General features: G+C 41.5%; 2 protein-coding genes across 2 annotated transcripts; one reads left to right on the top strand and one right to left on the bottom strand.

Annotated features, from left to right (window-relative positions):
• The first annotated feature begins 1310 nt into the window (after positions 1-1310).
• Positions 1311-8736, top strand: LOC117272425 (uncharacterized). The gene is made up of 3 exons (XM_033651351.2): positions 1311-1426; positions 4943-5129; positions 5300-8736. The coding sequence occupies exons 2-3, from the start codon at positions 4964-4966 to the stop codon at positions 5698-5700; spliced, it is 567 nt and encodes a 188-aa protein (XP_033507242.1). The 5' UTR covers positions 1311-1426; positions 4943-4963; the 3' UTR covers positions 5701-8736.
• tmem125b (transmembrane protein 125b) lies at positions 8678-10401 on the bottom strand. The gene is made up of 2 exons (XM_033649703.2): positions 9811-10401; positions 8678-9704 (listed from the first exon to the last, which is right to left on the bottom strand). Exon 2 carries the CDS (start codon positions 9659-9661, stop codon positions 8957-8959), a length of 705 nt encoding a protein of 234 aa, XP_033505594.2. The 5' UTR covers positions 9662-9704; positions 9811-10401; the 3' UTR covers positions 8678-8956.
• Positions 10402-19183: the final 8782 nt, after the last annotated feature.

Here is a 19183-nt window from a genome sequence, read left to right as displayed (position 1 = left end):
CACGAGTAGGTCAATGTGTGGCTTAGAATAAAGACATTTATCTAACACTAGTCCATACCCATTGAGTGCACAGCTGGCCATGTACAGTTTCACATGGTGTGTGTTTGGGATACAGGTCATAGGAAATTGCAGATTGAATAGTCAACTGAACCCATTAAGAAGAGCAATGTATTCAGATTTTGTGAATTTGATAGTACGATTGCTTTATTGAAAGTACAGTAGTACCATTGCCAATAGTGGGATAGTTAGTGGGCTAAAACTGTACATTAGTAGTTGAGGTAGCACGCTGAAAAGCAGATAGTTAAAGTGTTTATACGTGGTATTGACTTAAAAGTGTGGCGCACTGGTAGTTCACATGGGAAAGGTGCGGCTAGCCCTTGTTGCAGCAGTGGGGGTTGTAATCCGGCCTGCGTTTCTGCTGCATGTCTTCCTTGCTCTCTGTCTCTCATCCCTCCTGTCATACTTCACTGTCCTGTCAAATAAAAATCGATACAGCGGTTAGGCCTGATAAGAAATTAGCTCTCTAGCGCCCCCATTTTGTTTGATGGGGTTTTGCCAAGAGGGAAATTTAGATATTGGTCCCTAGATTATGTTCACCAAGTTTCATGCAGATCGGTTTAACTTCCTAGGAAGAGATCGATTTTAAGTGTTTTTCAAAAAATTCAAAATGGCGGAAAATCTATATAACCGTAAGTTATGGGTTCTTGAGGCAAATTTGTTCCTCATGAGGAGAGGCATCTCTGTGCAAAGTTTCATGTCTCTATGACATACGGGGCATGAGATATGCCCATTCAAAGTTTGCAATTTCAATCGGTTGCTATAGCGCCCCCCTTTGGCCAATTGATGTAATATTGCTTCATTCGCATCCTCCCATGCCCCTCTACCACTGTGCCAAATTTCACATGGATTGACCAAGTCAGTGAGGAGAAAAACGTGGAACAGACACACAGATGGACAGAGTTTTGGTCATTGTACAGTAAGATAGTAAGACAATGCCCAGATATTTACAAGATGAAACACACTCTATGCTCTTCTTCTGAAGTATGTTCAGGAGATTTTAAAGCTTCACCTCGGCTTTTGTGAATAACATGCACTTTGTTGAACAGCATTTAATGCTAGCTGAAGCTGTGAGAGGGCCACTTACAATAAAGACAGAATGAAAACAAAATACTGGTTTATATTCACTCCTGACTGGAGAAGTGAGTGTCAGAGGAATAAGGAGGCAAAATGGAGGACAAACCTAATAAAGTTACTCATTAACATTTCTGTCTTGAGGGCATGGTGCAGGAGGGTGGTATTATGGTATGTCATGTAACCTTTGCCCGGCAAGTGTCTTTAGTGTTTTCAGAAGGAGCTGAAGAGGAGGACAAAAACAGCAGTTTAAAGTCGGGTCCACCTGTGCTGTCAGATATTCTTTTTAATACAGGTAAGTCATTTTGTGTTGTTGTAGATTGTGTAAAGTGACAGCAGGGTTCCTGCGTATGCCTCTGTGATGAAGGTTATTGGGTCTGACTAGTGTTTGACTGAGTCAGTGCTGCCTCAAATTAAATATCTTCAGCCAGACTATACAAGATGGACACACTGTATTTCTTCTCTCTGGCTTCAGGGTTATTATTCGTACGAAACATATGTGTTTATGTTGTGTTTAAAGTTAATAAGTAAGCAGTTCAGAACTAGAATCATGAACACTGCTCAAGACCTGGCAGGTCAACTTCTTACCATCATGTAATCTTATGTGTGAATATGGAAGTACCAAACCACAAAGTGGTTGTTAAAAAGTCAGCCACAACAGAGGTGTTTAATGATTGGTTGAAGGCACCTGTTAGCTCTTGGCTTTTAAAAAGAAAAACAAAACACTTGCACTTACTGCTGATATTTCGGGGTTATGATTCCCCAAAACAAGCTGCTGCAATCACTAACGATAATGATACCATTATGGAGCTGGAGCTAATCAAATCTTTGAAACCAGACGTGTTGAACAGTGTAAATTGAATCAGAGCTTATGGAAGGGTGAAAAAGAACAATTTGCATCCATATCTAACAATCTCCAATTTGTCTGATCAAATTGTTGTTAAATCTGTCTGTTATTTTCAACCCACATGTTTTGGATACTGCAATTCATTTTTTGTTGACAACATAGTTTTTGTACATAAATGAAATTATCTTTGGCATAATTTTTTCCAACTGGTTCTCATGCGTATTAGTATGCAGCTTTGGTTGCTGATGGATTGGATCAGACTAAGTAAATCTGGGGAATTAAGTGCTGACCTGCTTGGGATGAATAGTGTTTATGTTAGTTTATTCAGGAAATGAATTGACATACTTATAAATATTTGGCTTTGGGGGAAGTTTTCACATATTTTCAAGTCAAAAGTCTCAAGTCCAGTTGAAGTGATGAGTCATTGGTCTTAAAGTCCAAGTCAAACTGCAAGTTGTTTTTGATTTTGTAAAGTCTAATGTAATGAAATTTGTGACTCAAGTCTGACTTGAGTCCAAGTCATGTGATTCAAGTCCACACCTCTGAGAGTCACAAGACAGTGGTTAAACATTTATCAGCTGTAAAATATGAAAGTATGTCATCCTCACTGCAGGTGTCAGGATATCCCATTAGCTGAACATTAATGTTCAACAATTAATGGAGGGTTTTGCATTTTTTAAAGTCTGTCTTAAAATGATAGCACAGCCCCACATGTACACTGACTGAGCTGTTGGTTGCTGTGAGTGTTGAGCTGCAAAAAGATCCATTCCCAGTGTAAGTGATAGGGAAAGAAATCAAGTTCTTGTTCTGTGTGAAATGCATTTTCAAGTTTAGGCTAAAGCTTTACGTCAAATCAAGTGGATGTCCTCCAAAGTTACGGTTAGTTATAGTTACAGTTTACCTATTTGTGTTTACCTGCATAGTGTTTCCTTGATAAGGGATAGGAGCACAAAAGGGAAATTTTGTGCTGCAAAATTACTTATTAAGGTTTAACACTTCAGATTTCATTTTATTTGTTTCACACACAGAAATATAAATCACACTAAATTCAATTAAATTCAATTTTATTTATAAAGCCCAATATTACATATCACAATTTGCCTCAGAGGGCTTTACAGCGTACGACATCCCTCTGTCCTTTGGACCCTCACAGCGGATAAGGAAAAATTCCCCCCCAAAAAACTTGTAATGGCTTATATATCAAAAAACAAAAAACTCACTCAAAGGACATACAAAAGGTAAAATATACACATACTAAATCATCAGTACATTTTTTATCATTTTATTTTTTTAACATAGACATTGACACAGAGGAATCCGTTAACAAACCGACCACAGGATGCTTTACACAAACAAAGATTAAGATTCTTAGCCTGTCATGTTGGCTATTTGTGGAGATGTGAATTATTACAAAACAATCTAAAACTAGAAGGTAAATCTGTAATCTTGAATCTCGTTTTAAGAACATGTTGGTGTCAAAAAATAGTCAACAGCTGAAATTTAAAAAAGAGTGGTATACCTGGTATAACAGGTTTGGAAAAAGTGATGTAATGAACGATTTCTGCAGCGGTGCTTTTTCTGTACAGAGTTTTGCACAAGTTAAAAGTCCTTGCCCATACAATATTACAGTAGGTTCAGCCTTGTCTCATAGAAACAAACATTATGTGGCGGTGGGCACAAACGTGTTTGAGTTACGTGCTGGCAACACAAAAACAATGTTAATGCAAAGTCAGTGAGGATCTTTTGTTGTGGTGGACACACAAATTAAAGGTCCAGTGTATAGGATTTAGGGGGATATATCGGCAGAAGTGGAATATAATATCATAAGTATATTTTCTTTCGTGTATAATCACCTGAAAATAAGAATAATTGTGTTTTTGTTACCTTAGAATGAACTGTTTCTATCTACATAGGGCGCAGGTCCTCCATCTCCATGTTGCACCACCATGTTTCTACAGTAGCCCAGAATGGACAAACCAAACACTGGCTCTACTGTAGATAGGACCATTCATGTTTTCAGTGAAACATTTTCAAAGTGAAACTGTTTTATTCAACGCTTTTACTAGTTTAAATGACCTGGCCCATTTGTTTTGGAGAGGAAGAGACCTCTGTGGATAATTCAGCTCCTGGTAAAAACCACCTGAATCTCTGGATCTTAAGTTATCAGAGGAAGAAGGTGAGCACAGATTAGCAGGTGCTGGGATATCATAATGTCTCCTAGATGCCAAACAGCATTGGAGAAACAATAATTTGTAACGTGAAACAGTTTTATTCAGTGTTTTAATTGGTTTTAATCACCTGATCTGTTTGTTTCGGAGAGGAAGAGACCTCTGTGGATAATTCGGCTCCTGGTAGAAACCTCCTGAAAGATGACCATGTAAGGATTTCTAACCAGGAGAAGTTTCAGTATGCAACCCTTACTACTAGATGCCTCTAAATCTCCCTAAATCATACGCACTGGACCTTTAAATATAAAGAGCGAGAAAGTCTGCATAGGGTTAGGACTGGATGGGTGGTGGATGGGTCGAACAAACATGGACTTTCAACCAGGAGATCGCTGTTCATGTTCCGAGTAACTACACAAATTATGTACACTTACATCACTTACGTCCTGTACGTAGTTATTTTAACCGAAACCATGATCTTTTCCTGAACATAACCATGTTTTTGTTCTCTTTACCTAACAAAGTGTGACTGTTTATAACGGACTCTGCACTGGCATTGTTTTTGTGTTGCTAGCATGTAATTTTAACACATTTCATGCCCACCACCGTGTGTTGTTGAGAGGTCATGTCCATGTATTTCCGTAAGACTGTGTTGGTACATTAATTATTAATTATTAATAAATTAAGCTATGATATTAAGTTAAGAAACATGTAATGTGTGCAAAACGTCTTAACACTTTGCACCTCTCCCAGCACCCTCCCATTATCCTCAGTAATCACCTGACGATTTGATCTCTAGGTCCTCCCTCAGGACGCAGAGATGGGCCAGTGGAGCTGCAGCCTCTTTGTGGTGTTTGTTCTTTGTGGAGCTTTTATCAGAGAAGCACATCAGGCTGCTATATCTGAGTTTGGGGGACACAAAGGCAGTCAGAGACATCTCCTGGTGGAAGAGGATGATAACACCAACCATAACAGTACGATTCAAAGTAAGTCACAAACCCTGTTGGGTAATTTACCATCATCTAAGTATTTACAACCAGGTGTGTTTCAGGAACTTTGAACTCTGTCACACTTCAGTTACGGGAAACTATTTGAATGGCCTGGTATTGACCTCACCAGAGGCAATAAAGTTTGTTTTTCCCTGCTGTCTTTCCAGGAGCAGCTGATCCAGACAATGAGAGCCCAAAGTCACTGGACTGGTCTTATATGGTTGCAGGTCTGGGCACAGTCCTCACCATCTCACTCCTCATCGTGATGACTGTCAAGTTCCGCCTCTTCCATCGCTTCTTGGCCAGCTACAGACACTCCCTGCTCCAAGAGACGGACGGGGTCAGCCAGTATGGCCATGACGGGGTGCCCTTCCCTCACAGTGTGTCGGGCAGGATGGGAGTGGCTGGAGGGACTCAAAGAGGGCTGGATGACGATGACGATGGCTTCATTGAGGATAACTATATCGAACCCAGTGAGAAGAACAGGGCAGAGAGAGAGGGAGAGGAGGAAGAGGATGAGGAAGGGTTAGAAGACAGTGATGATGATCTTCAGTTCACAATAGGGTGATCAAATAAAGAGGGACTACAGCTAAAATAAAATTATACCATAGAAAAGATTCTGATTCACAGTCAACAGGAAAACAGTGATACTGAAATGTAGGGGACAGTTCACCCCAAAATCAAAAATACATATTTTCCCTCTTGCCTGTAGATCTATTTATCATCTAGACTGTTTTTGTGTGAGTTGCAGAGTGTTGGAGATATCAGCTGTAGAGATGTCTGCCTTCTCTCCAATATAATGGAACTAGATGGCACTCAGCTTGTGGTGCTCAAAGTGCCAAAAAATACATTTGGAAAACTCAACATCAATGTCTCTTTCCAGAAATCATGACCTGGTTACTCAAGATAATCCACAGACCTTGTTGGGAGCAGTTTATGTCGGAAATATTTTCTTTCTTCCAAATTACACCCACTAACTGAATCACTGTGTAGAAGGAAGTGTGCATCTACTGCTAGCTCACCTACTGTAGCACCACTGAGCTAGCTAACATTACAGCTTACCTAAGGAGGACACCATTCATTTTTACATCTCGCACTGTGATGAGCACAAGCCTCTCATCCATGAGTAGATGCACGCTTCCTTCTGCATGGTGGGTGTAGTTCGATAGAAAGAAAATAGTACTAACATGAAACTTATTACAACAGGGTAAGAAACAGAGTGCCATCTAGTTCCATTATATTGGAGAGAAGTCAGACATCTTTACAGCTGATATCTCCAACACTCTGCAACTCACAGCAGAACAATCTAGACTGATAAATAGCTCCACACGTAAGAGGAAACGTAGGGATTTTTATGTTGGTGTGAACTGTCCATGTAAATAATGTCACACTAGAATATGCAAAACTATCAATATCATAATAAAAATCGAGTTTTTAAGTTTAAAAAAAGTTTAAAAAAAGAACAAATTTGTTTTCAGAATTTTTTTCTTTTCTCCTGTTCAAATTAATAATTTTTGTAAACTCTAGGATTATCCTGTGACTCAGAGGTGCCTCAACCCACAGTTTGGGAACTGTTAACAGTGAACAGTAGGTGTATGATGAATGTGAAAGCTGAATAAGTCACAGTTGCTTCAAAACGCCCGAAGCTGCAGCAATGATGTGTCTTAAAATCATAATATGACGAAAGTTATAACAAAAATGTATAAAAAGAAGTAAATAGATTTTTTGAAAAATGTTACTGCTTGTCTTTGAGTTCATTACAGTAGTTCAGTACAGTATAGTAGTTGTATCACATGCTTCATGTAGGCTGGAGCAGGAGAGCAGATTCAGTGATAGAAAAAATAGAGATTACCTGTATAATACATCAGTGGTTCCCAACTGATGGGTCGTGGTGCAAAAGTGGGTCACAGGTCCACTGTGAATGGACTGCAAGTGACTTATGAATATGTCAAGCTCTGAAGTACAGTAAATTTAAGGTACAGAACCTTTATGTTGAGGTGCCATTTCCTGCTGTAGAGTGACTGACAGACAGCTACATAACAGAGACAGCAAACTAGCTTGGCGACATGGCCAAATGCAAGTATAGCGCTGAATGTATCAAACTGTGTGGACTTTGAACTAATGACCATGGAGAAATCTGGACCCCGTGGCTGGACAAGTAAGGAACTTTTGACCTAGATTATAACCACTAAAACTTTAATGGGTCTAGAGAGGCAGCATTTGGACTGTACTGGGTCTTCACTAGACGTCACTTTGTCTACTTGGCCCTTGGTTGTATTGGCTGTTTTCCTGAAGACGATGCATTAAAGGTCTAGTGTGTAGAATTTTGTGGCATCGATCGGTGACAGCTGACCTTTGTGCCAAGTGTGTAAGTGAACTATGGTGACCAAGGCAAAAACATTGTCCTAATTACAGCCAGTGTTTGATTTGTCCATTCTGGGCTACTGTAGAACAACATGGCAGACTCTGGAAGAGGACCCGCTCCGTATGTAGATATAAACAGCTAATTGTACAGTCAAGAAAACACAATAGTTCTTATCTTTAGGTGATAATAAACTAACAAAAACGTAGCCATGAGTATTATATTTCATTTGTGCCGAAGATGCCTCTAAATGCTACACACTGGACCTTTAAGTGGAAATGTTGCCTGCCAGATTATCTCCATTCTGTCCTTTCATGAGTATAAATTGTTCCCTTTACAGCTGAAATCTGTAATTTTTAAAAACGAATATATTGTGTGTATATCCATGTGTAAATTGTTGGAAGTTGCTGTTCACACTGGAGGTTGACTGATACTGGATTTTTTAATATAATAACAACATAATACAGAAAGTCTGGAACAGGAAAAAGCCAATAACCAATTAATTTGCCAACATCATTTGAACACTAAGTTCATACCTTACCTCTGATGATTGATTTCTAATCAGCGAAAATATTTACCTCAGTAAAAATGAAAAGACAGAGGATGGAGAAACACTCTGTACAATGGCAAATGGGCTTTACTGGTCATAACACAGATTTTCTTGTCATGTAACTGGTTGAAAACTATGCATTCAGTATTGCTTGGCTCTTGACGTCTTATGTTTTTCTGTATATTGCCCACAATCAAAAAGGTTTGGCCAACTAATAGTGCTACAGCTGTCGGGGTCCAGACAAAAACTTCATTCAAATATGAGTTAAAATGAAGAACAGTACATTTGGACACAGTCACACAGCAGATGGGAGCTGCTTTCTGTGAATCTGCATCCACTGATCAGCTCCTTTTTGCTCCATTCATCACAACCCTGTGAATCCAAACTCAATAGGTGGAAGCTACACAGTCATCGGCCACTAATAACCCAAACCATTAAATGACAAATTTAAAAAGCATCTGTCAGGGAGGTAAATTATTGACGTTCAAGTCAAGTGGTTGGTTGACGACATTTTATCTGCAAATCAGCAGCAAAGAATTGAAACAAATTGAAACGTCAAACTCTTCATCATGTGTGGGAGGCAGGAGTCTGAGTGTATTCATGTGAGACAACAAAGAGTTTTTCATTTGTTTGTACAGTCTGAAATCGTTTTATTGGAAATGCACTTTATGAATAAACTCTTTATAATTCCAGTTTCATTCATTCATTCATTCATTCACTTTGCTGACCTTGGTCTCTGAGTCAGTGGCAGAGCACAGAAACATCCTGAATACAGTGAATGTAGTGATTTTGTGGATATGATGTGAACACAAGACTAAGTCTGACGTCTCCAATGAAGAAATGTATTCTGAACTTTCCTCTCACAGACTCGTTGATCCTTTTTCTCTGAGTGATTTTGCCCATTCAGTTAATTCAGATCAGGCTGGTCCTGCTGGAGGACGTCTCTCTCCTGACCTGGCTCATCTGTCCCCCTGAGACACTGAACACCCTGACAGCTCGACCCCCCAGCCTCCTCGCTCTGCTCATTCTCATCATCATCCTCCTCCTCTGCTCCCTTCTTCTTTGAAGGTAGATGAGCACACCGTAGCCCACTACAGCCAGAGCCATGCCCGCCCCAGCAGCCATCAGCACCAGGCTCGACACCAACATCTCCTTGCTGTCATGACCTTGGCTGCCGAGTGTGGCCACACAGAGAAGCACGGTCCCACAGAGCATCACCGCCAGCCCCACAGCTATGATAAGTGCCGGGTCAGCCCTCCCGCCGCTCCTCAGCTGGTCGATCTGATGCCAGCTGCGCACGCAGTTCATGTCCTGGATGGCAGAGCTGAGGAGCAGCTTGAGCAGAACAGCCAGGGCTAAAAGGCAGAGGGTAGTTCCCACCCCGAGGCGCCACTCCCCGGACAGGCTGGTGGTGGTGGAGAGGAGGCCCACGCCACCGAGCCCCAGCCCCAGTATGAGGGCAATAGAGGCGCAGTAGCACAACAGGGAGCGCCGTGGCTCTCTGAACCACCACAGCTCCACTTGATCTTCCAGGACACGTCGCTGCAGAAGCGTGGGGTCCAGGTAGAGACCTGGAGGGTGACGGATGGTGTGGCGGGGCTGGTAGAAGGTCTGCATGGCAGTAGTCGCAGCTCAGCCAGCCAAAGAACCAGACTGACACCTTGAGTGAATATAAATAATTCAACTGTTACTTTTCTATTCACTGCAACTATATAACTGTTATCAGCAACTGAGCTTCAACTCAGCCTCTGAGAAAAAGTACTCACTTGGTGTTAGATGAGTGTCATGTGCTGCTGTTCATCCATCTGCATCCCATCACACAACCTTAGTCAAAGCATGACAATAGTTGGATTGTGAAATCCAACTGTTGATTGGTCTTGTTGTGTGTTATTCTGCAGAAGACATGCTGCTTCACGTAGAAATAATCCAGCTTCAAGGAACTTCTTTCCAGTGGTGAAGTTGTAAATTTCATTTGCACAGGCTGCTCTCAGGAGTGAAACTCCTCACAGTGTAGATAACTGAGTTATCCTGGCTTCATGCTGGAGACAGACAAACAGCGAGGACTCCAGCTGCAGAGAAGAAGGAACATCCACTGTGTAACGCTCACTGTAAGGAGAGAAGTGATGATGATGTTGACATCCAGGCTGGGCTGCGTGGATGTAGCCTGTCCACAGTGACTGTACTAGCATCACAGATTGATGATCTGTGCCCTCCTCACACACTCTTCCCCAGTGCCAGGCAGGACAGAGGACCCCCCCTCCTGCCCTCATCCCACGGGAGCACCATCTTGCCTGGTCAAGTGGGGAAAAAGACGGGTCACAATAGCAGTGTTGGATCATGGTTTGGACAGAGATTGGCGACATTGTCCACCATTCCCCCGACACAGACAATGGGCTGACAGGCAAACACAATGACTGTGCTGCAGGAGGCGGGTGTGAGCCTTGGAGGGGTGTTGTGTTGCTGTTGTGGAGGGCTGAGTGATGTCAGTGACTACTGATAATGGTGTTTCTGTGATCCCGAGGATGGCGTCACTCGCACACTATGCTGAGCCTCTTAGATAGGCCACAGTGAATGCTGCCTCTCCTCAATGAGACGCTCACTGACACGGGCCTGCTGATCTGTGGCCTCCGGTAACACACCAGCTAGGATTAGTTTGACATTTTGGGAAATACACTTCTTTTGCTTTCTAGACTGTTAGAAAAGAAGATCGATACCACACTCATATCTATAAAAAAGAAGTTACAGAGTAGAGACAGGTAGCTGAACATAAGGATTTTTTTCTTGTGTTGCTTTAATCCGTACAAAAACTGATAGGTAAAAATGACATGTTGCCATTTTACACATGGGTAAGTGTCAGAATATTTCTTGGCAGCCACTTTAAACTCCAAGAAGTTACTGCGCCACGCCATGAAAATAGTTGAAATGCATGTTAATCACTGAGCTTTAGAGGTGTTTGTAGTTAAATTTGTCACCATTGGAGCCAGGCTAGCTGTTTCCCTGTTTCCAGTCTTTGTGCTAAGCTAAGCTAATTGTCCCACAGCTGTATAGCTTCATATTTAAAGGTTCAGTCTGTACGATTTAGTGGTGTCTAGTGGTGAGGATTGCAGATTGCAACCAGCTGAAACTTCTCCCAGCTAGAACTGCTTTAGTGTTAATTGTTCAGGAGGTTTTTACAGGGAGCCAAATCTGCAGAGGTCGCCTCATCTCCAAAAAAAAAAAACAAAACGTATTTAGCATGCCCACCACCTGCTTATGTGCACTCACTTTTCTTCTCTGATAACTTAAGAACTAGATGTTCAGGAGGTTTCCACCTGGAGCGAAATTATCCACAGTGGTCTCTTCCTTTCCGAACACAAACAGACCTAAACAGAACTAAAAACACTGAATAAAGTAGTTTCACAGTAAAAATCTGTGTTTTTCTGCTTGTTGCAGATGGGTGTCTAACTATGGTGGTGGATACAAAAATGTGAATGGCCTCATCTGGAGCCAGTGTTTGCTTTGTCTGTTTTGAGCTACTGTAGAAACATGGCGATCTCCATAAACGAGGACCCTCTTTCTCTATGTAGATATAAACAGCTCATTCTAAGGTAATGACAACACAACAATTCTTATTTTCAGATGATTATCCACTTAAGAAAACATGCAAAAGTCCCCGTAAATCCTACATACTAGACCTCTGACAGACAAACACACAAATGGTGTCAAATTCTCATCTCACTCTTGAAAAAAAAGAACAAAATGTCAAATAATTCCTCTATGAACTTGACTTTACCTGCCTGTTATAGTGACATTTCTTCTCCAGAATCATGGCATCTGTCTGCCCTATGTTTACCTGCACATTTACCTGACAACATTTATTTTTTATACATTGACTTTGAGTTATTCTTTTGGGCCTTCAGGCTTTTTATTTATGAATGTAGAGGTGTTCGCCGCATGTATGAGCAAAAATTTAAAATCTAATCCTCATGCCTGACAAGAGAGTTTCTCTCACTTGTAAAGTGGCTGTCAGCTCACCTGTGGTATTATGGAGTTACTGTCCAGTTAAAAAAAAGCCACAGCTGTTCCTGTAACATTATTAGCAGTGCTTGCATATAGCTACTTTTGAATGAAACAGTGCAAACTATCAGCAGAGTGAACTTACTTCTGAGCTAAGAGCAGTCAATGCCACAACATAACAGTGTCATCAGTGGTGATGTGATCATTTTCTGATGAACTCAAAATGCACTCTCTCCCCCTAGTGGACAATATCACTGAGTGTGCAGTTCAGTTATGATCTTCAGCAATGAAGTTTAGCCACATTTTTACTTTGTTGCCATGAGGGAGTGACTATTGCACTTACTTACAACATATGTCAAATCATTGGTTTGTACCAAGCGCTGATGCTGCGTCCTCTAACTGCTGCTGGTAATTAGCAGTCTACATTATCAGAGATGGTAATTGCTACCTTTCTGTCTGAATTTTAATAGCATTACATTACATTTTATGATTGGAGAATGATAGCTTCATCTGTTTCATCTGTTTTTCTACAGTCTATTATTTCATTTGAATGGGCTGACTCATTAAAACTTCTAGTACCTACCTGTAACATAACTCTGTAAGAAATACAGGCCTATGAATTTCCATTCTAAAAACCTGAGGCCGTATTTACAAAGCTTCCGTGTACAAAGAGTTGCTCCTAGTGATGAAATTCTAGAAAAATCCTTAAAATTGTGACGTTTTCTCAGAGGTTTTTCCTTAAAGTTGAGGCTATGTCCTTGTAAAGATAAAAGTTATTCAAAGAACATCATTTTTATATATATACTTTATTAATTGTTTCTTTATTAATTTATTAAAAATTCAATTTTTTCACTCTGTTGTCATTAACACACAGGTCCGAAATACACACACATGCACAAACAGGATCTATATATGCACAATGTGAAGAGATGTCAGATTGAGGGGGTTGCCTTGGACAGGCACCCTGAGCGGTTGGGGGGTTCAGCGCCTTGCTCAAGGGCACCTCGGCAGTGCCCAGGAGGTGAACTGGCACCTCTCCAGCCTCCAGTCCACGTTCTGTATTTGGTCCAGATGGGGACTTGAACCAGCGTTCCCAACCCAGGTCCCTATGGACTGAGCTACTGCCACCCATCTTAGCCCTTAAGAGAGCTCCTAGGATGAAAAACTGTTTCTTAAGAGTTTCTTAAGCAGAGGAGTAAAACAGTGGAAACATAAAAGGGCTGGAGAAATATTCTCCAAACGTTGGATGACAGTGAGTTAATGAAATGCTACAGATTAGATCATACAGGGATAATATTTGTGGTCAGTTTTATTAGGGATACACACACATTTTCCACTTAATGCTGTTATTTGCATTGCAGCAGTGATGACTTGAGTCTGTCTCAACCTTCCATCAGCAGAGTGATCACACTAACAATGACAACACTTTCACAGTCAGCAGTTCATTTCATTTCCACTGGGTGTCCTCACCCTGCAGGCTCACAAAAGGACATGACTGTGACAACCAATCACACCTATTAAATGAATGCATCACACTGAGCAATGGATCAACCACACCTCCTCACTAAGGTAAAAGTTTTTGTCTCTTCCTTGCTCAGAGTTGCTCTGATAACTTTCCTAAATCACTTCTAGGCAAGGACTCCTCACGTAAAATGTTTAGGCACTCTCTAAGAGGATTCCCAGAATGCTTGTGAATACGGCCCCTGAAGGACATCATTTATTACAATGACCAGAGTCAGTATGTGTGCTGAGATGGGGTTGACTTGGCAGGTGCTGGTCAATCTTTTCAGTCAGTTATTTTGTTTAAGTGTTGAGTGCTGTGTCCTTTTCTAGGAAAGAAAATGTGAATTCAAATGAGTCACTGGTGTGTGCCCAATCAATCTGATTCAACCACAAGGTGGCACCAAATAGCCATGTTACTTTGTGGCCATTGACACTGCACAGTCAGTTAAATCAATACACGAGGCACGACATATTAAATTATTATAATAATGACACTTATTATTAGTTACTGTTACCAAACCTTGCTGTAGCCTTTGCTGCACCATCAATTATACACAGTTGCTAGGCAACTCTGGGCAACTGCAGAGTGTAGATTTGTCTGTATAATTGTTAATATGATAGAGACTACTGTATGTAATGGTGTTGCAGTAAGTTAATGATTGTTCTGTGTTTACTAGCCCAGGGACTGCAGATGGACATAAGCTAATAGCTAAACTTGGCATAAGTCATCTCTTTATTTTGAGACTAATATGTTTTTGTGTGTGTGTGTGTGTGTGTGTGTGTGTGTGTGTGTGCATGGTCTTTGTTTAATGAACACTAATAATAACTCTATCAAGGCTTTTGGTCTCACGCTATAAAACACAGTAATCATTTGCTTCGTGATAATTAGTTGAAGCAATTAGCCCTGCAACAAGAAAGTACAACAATATCTGAAGGAATTATAGTGACAGATTATCATATATATAATCTTTATAAACAGCTGTTAATTTCTATCTGTTTGTTAGTCTTATGGATGCCTGTTGCATTCTGGGAAAGGCTCCAGAATGGCTCTAATTAAACTAGATGGACAAATGGATGAACAGATGTGTTTTTAAATTACATATTATAAATTCCTGGGCATAACATTTTATCATTCTGCTTTTTATTGAGTAGTTTACCAAAGGCGGCTACAATTCTAGCATGATATAGAGAGTGCAATCCATATGTGTTTGGACAGTCAGTGACTCATCTTTGCATTTGTTGTCAGCTGTTTAAATATTTGGACTATTTATTGATTAGGATAATGTACGATTCCTATAAATTCCTCAGGTAATCTGGGACATATTTACTGAGTGTTCCCTGTTCCCCTCCTGTGGAACAAGCCTCCTGAATACCTGAGATCTGCTAAAACTGTCAGCTCATTTAAATCGGGGCTTGAAACATAATGGTTTATTGCAGTTTTCCAATAAATTAGATACAAGACTTGTTGTTAATCTGAAGTTATTTATTTGCGTGCGTTTGCTTCTTGTTTTTATTGTCTTTTAAATCCAATTTCTTTCCAATCTTTTACTGTTTATTTGCTTTTTCTTCACTTCTTGTTTTTATTGTCTCTGTTAAATGCAATTTTAATGTTGTCTTATGTTTAGTGTATTTCTTTTTCCTTGTAAAGCACTTGAAATTGCCTTGTGTTCAAATGGTGCTGTATAAAAACAACCGCCTTGCCTTACAGTGCTCCCTCCAGCACCCTTAAAGATGGACAGAACTTTAACCTCATAGTCATGGGTTCATTTTAAATATACTGAATATAGATTCACATCTACAGAAAATGTCAGAACTCTCAAAATGAAAATATATTTCTTAAAAACTCTGTGCAAGACAAGCCAATATGTTTTGGGCAAAACAATACTGGCTTTATTCGGCTAAACAGGGCAGGTAGCCTATGTATAAAATATGAATTGGTTCTTTCGTGTAGGTTCATAAATGCAACTTGTTCCAGTAACCATAACAGTACCTCACCAGTACAGTCTGAAGTACAGTGTCTGTATGCAAAATGTGAGGTGTTGTTGTTGCTGCTAGAGATCAGCCTGTAGAGGGCAGCAGCATCTAAGTTTGGACTGCAGCCTGCAAGGCGCTGTTACAATGATGCTGTATATTTGTATATGTATGAATTTTCATGTTGCTGTTGTAGCTGGTTGCGATGGCTCTAATTTTAATTACTTTATGAACTGTTGGAGAGTTAATGTGAATGCATAACATTTTATGAGCTCATCATATGTTTTGTATTAAACTCTTAATCTGCAAAGTAAGTGGTATTAACATCTTTCAAATTAATGCAGTGGAGTAACGCAGCAGATAGAAATGCCCAAGTGAAGTACAAGTGCTTAAAACTGCACTTCAGCAACCGCACTTACATTTTCACCACTGTGTAGATGCCCTAAAACCTGATACTTTGAGTGTCAGATGGTTGTTGACACGGAGCATCAGCAATAAGTGGCTGCATATGGTCCTTTGGCCACCAACACCCTCAAAATCCTGTTTATTTTTGTACAGTATGACAGCAAATTAGCTTTATTTTTGTAGTGGTGATGCATATACTGTATATATATATGTAAATACACTGATCAGCTACAACATTAAACCCACTGACAGGTGAAGTGAATAACATTGATCATCTCATTACAGTTCAATGTTCTGCTGGGAAGCCTTGGGTCTTCATTCATGTGGATGCCACCTGACACGCACCACCCACCCAAACACCGTTGCAGACCAAGTACAGCCTCTCATGACGACGCCACTCCCCTGTAGCAGTGGCCTCCCCAGCAGGCCATGCGCCACGCCACACTGCAAAAACTGCTCAGGAATGGCCCGAGGCATGTGACAAAGAGCTGACCTGGATTCCAATCTGATCAAGCATCTGAGGGACGTGTCCGTACCCCAGAGCCACAGTGAGGCCTCCTTGAATCAGACTTGGCTCTGACCTGTCGAGGCATGGACACAGGACCTCTGGGGGTGTCGTCTTGTGTCTGGCACCAGAGTGTTGGCGATGGATCCTTTGAGTCCTGTGGGTTGCGAGGTAGGATACTGGCATGTCCCATGGAACCTTGATCAGATTGATGTCTGATGAACTGGGAGGCAGATTGATCCCTTGAGCTCTTTGTCACTTTGTCTGGGAGTGCTGTTGCCATGACAGAGCGTACTTCATCTGTAACAGCGTTTGGGTGGGTGGTACATGTTAAGTTACATCCCCATAGATGCCAGGACCAAGGTTTCCTCACAGAACATTGCATTGTAATGAGGTGAGCAATATTATTCACTTCACCCGTCCATGGGTTCAATGTTGTGGCTGAACGGGGCATACCAAGCTGTATTTACCAAGCTTAAATACATCTGTCTGTAGTACTCATTTCAGAGGAACATCCAGAAGAACATCCTTCATGTTTTCACACATTTACTTCCACTCTGTGTGTGTGGAGGAAGGATAAAATTCTGCTTAGGGGCCCAAAAAGTGATTGTTGGTTATGGTTGAGATTAAAGTAGGGGGCTGTTGGAGTGTTGAGCAGAAAAGCGGCCTCCACAAACTTGCAGCAGTCTGACACACCGGTGTCTGAGAATGTGCCATGGACAGATTTGTGTGAACAGTTTCTCATTCTGGCCCGACACCCCAGCAGCTGATTTCACTGACAGGTGCAACATCAACCAGAGAGGATGAACTAATCTCACGGTTGCAGACCACTGGGTTAGACAAACAGGGCTTGTGACCAGAGCATCGCTGTTCCAGTTTTCCTCAACCAGCTGGTGAAAGGTGGGAGGAAAGTGAGCGAAAGTGGCTCTCTCATATCTCAAAAGCAGGTGTTCTTGAGCAAGGTACAAAAACCTAATTGCTTCAGTGCACAGAGACCATCAGTGGATGGCTACACTGTAATCACAAAGCCTGCCAATGGCAGCTTCAGCAGCTGTGTATGCAGAGCAGAGAACAGCTGGGATAAAAAACAGTATGCACGCTCAGCAAATGTTCCCTAAAGGTTAATTAAATAAGAAATGTGGCCAGAGTAGAAGTCACACTACTTACTGAAACGCTGCTCACATGCAAGAGGAACTGCTGATTTCCATGATTGCTGTGTCTGTGCGTGAGGATGGTGGAAGCCTCTCTTGAATCCGCAATGTTGAGAAAATGTGACATCCAGACTGGCTGCTGTGACAAATGAAAAGATTTGCTGCCAATTTTTGAAGCCCCAGGTGACACACCACACAAACACAGACCAACCTCACCAATCCTCACTTTTTAGTGCTTCTAACAGCTTTCTCCCAAAATCATGACCCCCTGCATAGATGTGGTTTAACCGTATGTCACTCATGGCAGAGAGATGTGCCATGAAGTGACTTCATATCGGTGACAGCACTGATGTGTAAACAGCCTGTCAGAAAGCTTGAGTGATATGGGATTTTGATGTGGCATATGCTGCAAGATGATAAACATGTTTTATAGTATACAGTACAGGCCAAAAGTTTGGACACACCTTCTCATTCAATGCGTTTTCTTTATTTTCATGACTATTTACATTGTAGATTCTCACTGAAGGCATCAAAACTATGAATGAACACATGTGGAGTTATGTACTTAACAAAAAAAGGTGAAATAACTGAAAACATGTTTTATATTCTAGTTTCTTCAAAATAGCCACCCTTTGCTCTGATTACTGCTTTGCACACTCTTGGCATTCTCTCCATGAGCTTCAAGAGGTAGTCACCTGAAATGCTTTTCCAGCAGTCTTGAAGGAGTTCCCAGAGGTGTTTAGCACTTGTTGGCCCCTTTGCCTTCACTCTGCGGTCCAGCTCACCCCAAACAATCTCGATTGGGTTCCGGTCCGGTGACTGTGGAGGCCAGGTCATCTGCCGCAGCACTCCATCACTCTCCTTCTTGGTCAAATAGCCCTTACACAGCCTGGAGGTGTGTTTGGGGTCATTGTCCTGTTGAAAAATAAATGATCGTCCAACTAAACGCAAACCGGATGGGATGGCATGTCGCTGCAGGATGCTGTGGTAGCCATGCTGGTTCAGTGTGCCTTCAATTTTGAATAAATCCCCAACAGTGTCACCAGCAAAACACCCCCACACCATCACACCTCCTCCTCCATGCTTCACAGTGGGAACCAGGCATGTGGAATCCATCCGTTCACCTTTTCTGCGTCTCACAAAGACACGGCGGTTGGAACCAAAGATCTCAAATTTGGACTCATCAGACCAAAGCACAGATTTCCACTGGTTTAATGTCCATTCCTTGTGTTTCTTGGCCCAAACAAATCTCTTCTGCTTGTTGCCTCTCCTTAGCAGTGGTTTCCTAGCAGCTATTTGACCATGAAGGCCTGATTGGCGCAGTCTCCTCTTAACAGTTGTTCTAGAGATGGGTCTGCTGCTAGAACTCTGTGTGGCATTCATCTGGTCTCTGATCTGAGCTGCTGTTAACTTGCGATTTCTGAGGCTGGTGACTCGGATGAACTTATCCTCAGAAGCAGAGGTGACTCTTGGTCTTCCTTTCCTGGGTCGGTCCTCATGTGTGCCAGTTTCGTTGTAGCGCTTGATGGTTTTTGCGACTCCACTTGGGGACACATTTAAAGTTTTTGCAATTTTCCGGACTGACTGACCTTCATTTCTTAAAGTAAT

Source organism: Epinephelus lanceolatus, chromosome 12 (genome assembly GCF_041903045.1).
Source record: "Epinephelus lanceolatus isolate andai-2023 chromosome 12, ASM4190304v1, whole genome shotgun sequence".
In the NCBI taxonomy this organism is placed as follows: Eukaryota; Metazoa; Chordata; class Actinopteri; order Perciformes; family Serranidae; genus Epinephelus; species Epinephelus lanceolatus.
Note: the sequence above shows the minus strand (reverse complement) of the source record. Positions and strands in the feature narration are given on the sequence as shown.

Coding starts and splice junctions, on each gene's coding strand:
- LOC117272425 (XM_033651351.2), top strand. CDS start 4,964: ATGGGCCAGTGGAGCTGCAGCCTCTTTGTGGTGTTTGTTCTTTGTGGA. Junction 5,130..5,299: donor CCATAACAGTACGATTCAAA/GTAAGTCACAAA, acceptor CTGTCTTTCCAG/GAGCAGCTGATCCAGACAAT.
- tmem125b (XM_033649703.2), bottom strand. CDS start 9,661: ATGCAGACCTTCTACCAGCCCCGCCACACCATCCGTCACCCTCCAGGT.